Raw genomic sequence first — 9,168 nt, forward strand, 5'->3', positions numbered from 1 at the left:
GTGAAGATAATGAGCAGCTGACACTGCCGGAAGTTTATGGTCACTGCATAGGAATTTGTTCCCGCCCATCCCCAGAGGCCCCGCCCATCCAAAGGCAGTCTTGCTCTCTGCACGCCTGCCATTGGCTGAGGGAGCGAGACTCCTCCCAATGAGCGCTCGGGAGCAGCGGGCGGACGTATTGATTGGATAGTTATGATAGTGAAGGCATGTGTAGCGCAGATTGTACATCTAACGTGGCGCTGAACTCAAACTTTGGCGACAAGAATGAAAATGTGTGTGTACCGGGCACCGGCGCCAGTTGGTAGACAAAGTGCGATAAAACCATTAAGATAATAGGCAGGCGGGCAGTGAGCTCCTGGCCCCCGCATGGGACGGACCCCGGCCGCCTGCTGCTGCCGTCCTGCACTCCTTCAGTTCGTGGCTGCCGAGGCCAGTGAGTGCCGCTGCTGCCTGGGCACTGACGGACATTAGACGGAAATTGTGTTGGCAGTGGCGGCGGTGGCGGCGGGGTGAGTGAAGCCCTATCTATGCCTCGTGGAGCTTGAGTGTCGTGACCACCATAACTATGGCCAGTGACTCTGACCTCGGCGGGGGGCCGCTGGGGGGCAGTGCCGCCGAAGGCTCTCTGGGTCCCCCGACATTATACCCTCGTGTCGTGTACGATCCCCACCGTCTGTACGACCTGCGGCCTCACCTCAGCCAGACGGACGCCACGAAGTTCCTGACGGACCGACTGTTCGACAAGCCCATGATGGAGCGCTGCATGGAGCGCCCCGTCGCTGAGCGTTACCTGACGGACCGCCCGTACTCGGACCGTCACTACCTGGACCGATCTTTTCTGGAGCGACTGGGGCTAGACCGGCAGGAGCCGCCGGATAGGACACTTCCGCAGGACATGCGGGAGGGTGGCACGTTGGACCGCTCGGTGCTGGAGCGTTCCCTGCTGGAGAGGTCAGCACTGGAAAGACAGGTACAGGAGCGGGCACAGGCAGCGCGGGCATTGTTTGACCGTCAGGTGCAACAACAGCAGGCACAATTGTCTATCTTAACAGACCACCAGACGCCGTCACCGCCCCCGCTGCCGCTGGACCACTGCCGAGAAGAAGTGCGCCTTAGTGGACCTTCTGACGACTCTTCTGACCACGGTATGATGGTGGACGACGCTACAGGGCCGCAACACCATCAGGATACCGATGCAGGAGACATGCCGTGCGAGGGAGCAGGGGGCAGCGAGCAAGGAGGGGAAGAGACTCCGCCTTTAGAAGAAAGAGAAGTGTCGTTAGGACCCCCTGAAGAATCCACCCTCACCAGAGAGGCAGATAGCTCTCCTCCACCGTCATTAGTGGGGGAGGGCCGCGATAAGAGCGAAAAGGGAGGAGAGGAAGATAAAGATGGTGACAAACAGGGCGGGCTGGTGAAGCCTCCGTACTCGTACATCGCGCTCATCACGATGTCCATCCTGCAGGCGCCCAAGAAGCGCGTCACGCTGAGCGAGATCTGTGAGTTCATCATCAACAGGTTCCCTTACTACAAGGCAAAGTTCCCCGCCTGGCAAAACTCCATCCGTCACAACCTGTCGCTCAACGACTGCTTCGTGAAGGTGCCGCGCGAGCCCGGCAACCCCGGCAAGGGCAACTACTGGACCCTGGACCCCGGGGCCATCGACATGTTCGACAACGGATCCTTCCTCCGCCGCCGCAAGCGGTACAAGCGACAACCTGCACCAGATTATCTGAATGATCCACACATGTTTTCGCTTTTTACTTCCGGCATGCTGGACCCTTTCCAGCAGCAGCAACTACAGCAGGCGGCAGCACTTCTAGGCAGCCATCACCCCTTCCTGCAGCGGCCGCCGATTCCTCACACACTGCTGCCGCCGCCCCCCTACATACCCCACCTAGGTGGCATTCCCTTGGGCCTCCCTCACCTGGAACTGGCCCGCCAGGTACGCCCGATGTTACCTTTACAAGGAGGTAACACGCCCCTTCTTCACCCCACGCCCGTCAAGCCCCTAGCGGTGCCAGCGAGCCTCGCCCACCCAGGCTTACAGGGTCCCATCAAGTCTCCCTGCGGCGCGCAGCTGCAACCTCCGTCTTCACCACCCTCCCCATCGGGCCACACTCAGCCCCTCGCGCCGCGGACACACAAGCCCTTCACCATCGACTCGCTCATCGGCCGTGATGATGGCAAGATTGGGGTCGGGGATGGGGGCAGTGACTCCCACGCTCCCTCAGTCCACCCCTCTCCTCACCGCAGGGACTCCCCACCCTTCCCTCGTCGCCCTTCCACACCCTGAGTCGAGTTCCTGTCTCCCTCCAGTCTTCCGTCAGTTCGGCATCGTCAGCGGGGACCCTCTCCGGCATGGAACCGGAGCACCGGACCTTCCTGCACACCGCCCTCCTTCACTCCATGGCGCAGTGAGGCGCCATGGACCCTCTGCCGCACATCGCCGAAACACTTGCCAGTCCTCCACGCCCAGCATCGCACCATCACCTCCTGACTGGCGGGGATAACACGTGAGAACCAGCACCAGTTCTCGCGCCCTCTGCCCGGTCCCGCCCAGTCTAGTACTGCCCCGCCCTGCCCTGCTCCGCCCTGACCCATCCTTCATTCTTCTCGCTGTCTCGCTACTAAATCTTCAACACTACAACAATTAAGTCGCTCAGAATAACATGCATTAGGCAGCGCTGGGTGGGTGCGCCGCACCTAGCTCCGCGCCCCGCCGCGCCCCCATGGTCCCTGAATCCCGACCCTCGCACTGTGGCAACCAAAGTACTACAAACATTCAGCCGCCGACACAGTTGGTTGGCTTCTCTGAAATTTATGTTTATTTTGTACAAAACAGGTTTCATATAGCTGAGGGCCTCCGGACCACTTTGATAAATGTAGAGTGTAATTAATATTATTGATATTATTTATTTATAGAAGTTAAGGGCATGGTACCTCGGGAGCTCCTAGGAAGTGTGGAGTGTAAATATGTGTTTGTTTTGTGTGTCAGTGTATTTTTTCGCCAGGCGAGGAGCCGCGGCACCATGCACGGATTCTGAACTCCTCTGCACAAATGACCGTGCTGTCACGCACTGTACAGACTGACGTGCACATGTATGTGTTTCCCTTACCATGCAGTGTGACGGAAAACTCGCGCCGCATTACAAAGATTTACTTCTGTACTGAGGATGGAATGAGCGGATGTACATTCCACGGAGCTCTGGGGAGGGGGAGGACCCGACAGCGGCTGCGCCCGCCTCTACACGCAAACACGCACACACACACACACACACACACACACACACACACACACACACACACACACACACACACACACACACACACACACACACATGAATATGACATTTCTATTGTATTTATTTTTAACCATAATGTTGATGATGATGATGATGATGATGATGTTGGTAGTAACGCAACAACGGCAGCAACATTAATAAAAAAGAACAACATCAGTAACAGCAACAGACACAGCAGGCACAACAAACCTGCGCTGCAAACACCGCAGGAAAACTTTCATCGCTAAACACCCTGAACCACACACACACACACACACACACACACACACACACACACACACACACACACACACAGCCTTAAAACAATCGCAAACCCTGAAGTACATTTGGTTCTTGAGTGCATTCAGTTAAATTCTTGCTGCTTGTTTTGTATGTAATTTTTTTATTCATGTGTGTGTGTGTGTGTGTGTGTGTGTGTGTGTGTGTGTGTGTGTGTGAGTGAGTGAGTGAGTGAGTGAGTGAGTGAGTGAGTGAGTGAATATGAACCTCCTCCTCTTCCTCCTCTTCCTATCCTCCTCCTCCTCCTCCTCCTCCTCCTCCTCCTCCTCCTCCTCCTCCTCCTCCCTCCTCTTCCTCCTCCTCCTCCTCCTCCGAAGCCTCCGATGTTCAATGCCAAAGAGTCTCCTTGTTTTGTTCTTCCCCTTCTTGTCAATAAAGGTGAATTAACTCCACGTGTTTCTTTTTTTCCGGTGTGGGTGAAGTGCGTGGACAGCTGAGTGATGTTACGCCAGTCCCTCTCACACACCTCCCACGCAAGGCACCGCTTACGTGACTTTTCCTCACGTCACGTCACGCATCTATTAATTAAAGAAAGAAAAGGGTGACAGTGCTCAGGTAAGGCAAAGAAAACGGTGAACTTAACATAGAGTTTCAAATGCAGAATGTTTTACTCAATACTTGGATTAACTGATTATTTTTTTCTCTGTTTGAGCTATTTTGTCCTATGGGGGAAAATTGTAGTAGTGATTTGTTAAGTGTGAAGATTATTGTGGTAGTATTTTTCTTCCATCATGTAGAGTACACAAAAATCTACAAGAGGAACGTGTTATAAGTCTATATATGAATTCGGAGCCTGGAAGACAAGGTGGTGGTGTTAAAGTTATGCATATATATTTTTTTTTATATCATGTGGGCTTTTCACGGGAATTTATGGGCTAAAGGAGATACTTTTTTTGGATACCTCCTATCTTAAAGCCCACCCGCTAGGAAACCGTTGCTCCGAGTGAGGTATTTAGTCAACTGTAGATCGCAGAAGAAAAGTATTCAGTAGACTTCCACAGCAGACAGTAAGAAAAGTCTGACCTGAAACTATAATCATGATGTGTGCAGGACATTCTTCACTCACGAGATGCTAATAGAAATGTTGAAATACAAGACGTGTAACCTGAAAAGTGTTATTTTATCTACTCATTTTCTTGATTTATTAATTTGCTTTTTTTTCAATTCATAGACGACTGAAAGGAAAGAAAATTGCTGTATTTAGAGATGGGGGAAATAAAATTTATGAAAAAAAAAATATATTCTCTTAACTTGCTGGCTTGGTGCTTGAGATTCTTGTATAGATTAATTAATTTCCTTGCGAAAATTAATCCTTTCACTACGATAAGCAACAATTCGCCGCACCAAAAGCAATGTATGAAGTCTTTACATGCAGAGGATAGAAAGAATATGCTTTGCCGTACGTATAATGTTTTGAAGTGGCCATAGAACAAGAAAAAGTGTCTCAACGTGTTTATGACAGGAAAGATGAGGTAACCAGCAGTGAAGGGGTTCAAGATGCCTTCACACAGCCCCAGGGTAGTTATGGCGGTCACTTAGAAGTCGTGTTTTTTTTTTTTCACCTTATATTAGAAATCATTACTTGGCGTTATAAATCATATGTTGATTCCGAATGTAAGTATTTCTGTCAACAGGGTGAGGCATTGTTCGCTGACATGGTACTACTACTACTACTACTACTACTACTACTACTACTACTACTACTACTACTACTACTACTACTACTACTACTACTACTACTACTACTACTACTACTACTTCCTTTCAATTAATTAAGAAATATTAGATTATTATGAAATTTAAGTGTGTGTGTGTGTGTGTGTGTGTGTGTGTGTGTGTGTGTGTGTGTGTGTGTGTGTGTGTGTGTGTGTGTCGTTCACCTACGGTCGTCTGTTAGTCACCCGGCCAAGCGTTACCCGACGGAAAGAACTCAGACCTCATAGTGACCGATCTTTGGGTAGCGCTGAGACCACTCACACACCACATACTGGAGCAGCGAGGCCACACTCCCTCAGGTTACATCTCATACTTGCTACTGGGTGAACAAGGGCTACACATTAACCCCTTCAGTACCAGGAGGCGCTTTCATTTTCATTCTGATTAGCATATGGTGATTTCATACAGCTTCAGAAACTTATGGGGGGATTAAAATGGTAAAGACTCTGGCCATTAATCTTTTGACCTCCATAGACCCTTCGTAACGCAAATAAATTCGTCTAAACATACCCAAAAAATCATGGTAAAAATGCGTCTCAGTATCAGGGAGGGAAGTTAAGAGGCTCGTCCATTTGCCTCGCCTCGGACAGGACTCAGACCCTTAATTTTGAACCGAGCGTGCTACTACAGTACGTGGCGTGTGTGTTCGTGTGTGTGTTGTGAAGTGGTGCCACGGATGGATAGGTTTTGGTATGTTAGGGTTTATTCCAGTGTTGTGTATGGCTTCGTAAGTTGGAATGTTGTAGTTCTGCCTTTGAAAATATGGTGGTGTTGCTGCTCGGCGCTTGGTGTCTTGAGCGTGGCAATGTTCTCCAGTTTGGATGGTGCTAAGAGTGTGCATGGTGGTGTGAGTGGGAAGAGTAGGTAAGAGGGATAAAAACACTATAGGTACATGAAAGGAATTGTGACATCGTATATTGGAGGGAGTTTTAGTAGCAATCTCTCTCTCTCTCTCTCTCTCTCTCTCTCTCTCTCTCTCTCTCTCTCTCTCTCTCTCTCTCTCTCTCTCTCTCTCTCTCTCGATAACGATATTTTACATGAAAGAAAAGGGAAAGGAAATTAGAGTTATGTTTAGGCACTATATTATTATTTATTTATATATTTATTTATTTGTTTATATTCTCTTTTTAGTAGCAATCATGGCAGTGGATATACGGAAGAGAGAGAGAGAGAGAGAGAGAGAGAGAGAGAGAGAGAGAGAAATATATGTGTGTGTGTGTGTGTGTGTGTGTGTGTGTGTGATTCAGTAATTTCGTACTATTCTTGCTGGTTTTGACTAGCAACAATGGCACTACCAGTCAGAGGTGAGGTGTTGCAGTGAAAGTGACACATCTTACCTTACCTGTTGCTTTGCGTGCAAGAGATAATGACACAGGGGAGAACTTGTTATTTCTGCAACACAAACACTTCACGTTCTCAGTGGGATGGTGACACTGTACATAGAATACATAGAAACTTTATTATTCTCCCACAAACCTTCTGCTATCTGTGTTTCTATCCTTTCCTTATCTCATGTATCTTCCACAAAGCTTTAGCAGTGTCATGTACTTTCGCGTCCACTGCCTCCACTCCGGTCTTCCATCCTAATAAAGCGCTGTATTCAGAATCGCTTTCCTCTCTCACTGCGACCATTTTCAAAGCCTATACAGAGACGATTAGCCGAGTTCTAAAGAGCATTTGTCCTGTTGATAATGCAGAAAACTTGTTAACGTGTCACTAGTTGCACAGAAACACTCTTAAAAACCCGTATCACTTCAACTAGAGCCCTTTGAAAATAGTGAAGGTGTTGTGAGGCGCAGAAGTGATTCAGAATATGGGCTGAGGAAGTGTACTTGATGACATGAGTGGTACATACAGCCTTAAAAATCCGTGTCACTTGAACTAGGGCCCTTTGAAAATAGTGAAGGTGCTGTGAGGCGCGGAGGTGTTTCAGAAAATGGACTTAAAGCAGTGTACTAGTTGGCGTGACGGGTGATCGTTGTTCTTCTCCTTGCCTGTGTTGTCTTGTTTTAGTTGTGTTTGCTTATTATTTGTTGGTGGTGTATTAACTGGTTCACGTTATTTACTTATTCATGCGTGTGTGTGTCTATGTGTGTGTGTGTGTGTGTGTGTGTGTGTGTGTGTGTGTGTGTGTGTGTGTGTGTGTGTGTGTGTTTTGTGTGTGTATTTTATCTTGAGTTTTTTTTTCTTCTATGTTTTTTGTAAGTGTTTTATCGTGTGTTTTTTTTGTGTGTTTTTTCTTGTGTTTTTTCGTGAAGATTTGTTTAGATTTGTGTGTGTTTTTTTTTTTGTGTGTGTGTGCTTCATGTAGATATATGTTTTTATTTGTATTTTTTGTGTGTGTGTGTGTGTGTGTGTGTGTGTGTGTTTCATGTAAATTTTTAACCCCTTCAGTACTGAGACACATTTTTACTTTGAGATTTTTGTACTACGAGACCATTTTACTGACATTAGGAAGAGTGTATTGAGGTGAGGAGATTAATGGCTACAGTCTTCACTATTTAAACCCCCACATAAGTTTCTGAAGCTGAATAAGATCACCAAATAGTAAGCAGAATGAATATGGAAACGCGTCATGGTGCTCAAGAGTTAAGCAATTTTTATTTTATTTTTTTTTCTATCCTGTTATTTATTTATTTCTCTACGTATTGTTTTTTAGTTCATGATTTATTGATTTATGCTTTTTCACGTATTTTTTAAGCAGTATTTTTATTTTCCTTTTTTTTTTCTTTTTTCCTTCCTATCTTTCTTTACTCATTCATTTCTTTTTTTTTTTTTTTTAATCTTTTATCTTTAGTTACCGATCTATTATTTTTTTTATCGTATTTTTTGTAACATTTTTAGATACACAATAGTTTTTTCCTTTTTTTTTCTTTTTTTTTTTACGTTTCCATTTACGTCTTCTTTATTTACGTTGATGGTAATCGTAAGTTAATGAGCCAATCTATTGAATCTCTCTCTCTCTCTCTCTCTCTCTCTCTCTCTCTCTCTCTCTCTCTCTCTCTCTCTCTCTCTCTCTCTCTCTCTCTCTCTCTCTCTCTCTCTCTCTCTCTCTCTCTCTCTCTCGTCTCTCTCTCTCATTTATACGAACGTGAGGTAATTCATGTGACCACCACCACCACCACCACCACCACCACTCTCCCCTCTACTTTCGTCCACGCCACCACTACCATGACCTCGCTTCCCCAATACTAGAATAAACATGATAAACTGGACCAGCATAAACTTCAACACCACCACCACCACCATCACCACCACCACCACCACCACCACCACAACCATCACCACCACCACCACGAATACGAGGCAAAACATAAATCGGTTAATAGCTTAGGCTTAAAACACATCAGAGAGAGAGAGAGAGAGAGAGAGAGAGAGAGAGAGAGAGAGAGAGAGAGAGAGAACATATTTTCCCCAGTGCCTTACGAAAAACTCTTATCACCCAGACGAGGAAGGACAACTACATCACATACATACATACATACATACAGACAGACAGATCCGTTTATCCCCTTAAATACTAGGACACATTTCTACCATGAGATTTGTGTACAATTAGACCATTTTATTAACATTAGGAAGGGTCTATGGAGGTCAGAAGATTAATAGTCACAGTCTTCACTATTTTAATCCCCCACATAAGTTTGTGAAGCTGTATATAATCATGAAATAGTAAGCAGAATGAAGAGCTTAAGAGAGAAACATAGCTATATACATTACAGCATACGTACTGCTGGGCGGAACACATACAAACGAAAGTAGAGTAGAAATAAATGTTGATTTTAATGTGAGAGGGGAAAACTTGCTATGGATAACAAAAAAGTAAAAAAAAAAAAAAAAAAAAAAAAAAAGGCCCACTTAGATGATA

The 9,168-nt window shown here is 46.5% G+C and overlaps 1 protein-coding gene across 1 annotated transcript; it reads left to right on the forward strand.

The window, feature by feature from the left end:
* Window positions 1-220: 220 nt before the first annotated feature.
* LOC123506024 (forkhead box protein D1-like) lies at window positions 221-3,336 on the forward strand. Its single transcript, XM_045257848.1, is given in 2 exon segments — window positions 221-2,218; window positions 2,221-3,336. Coding segments are annotated over 2 exon segments (1,854 nt in total). The 5' UTR covers window positions 221-565; the 3' UTR covers window positions 2,422-3,336.
* Window positions 3,337-9,168: the final 5,832 nt, after the last annotated feature.

Source organism: Portunus trituberculatus, chromosome 19 (genome assembly GCF_017591435.1).
Source record: "Portunus trituberculatus isolate SZX2019 chromosome 19, ASM1759143v1, whole genome shotgun sequence".
Lineage (NCBI taxonomy): Eukaryota > Metazoa > Arthropoda > Malacostraca > Decapoda > Portunidae > Portunus > Portunus trituberculatus.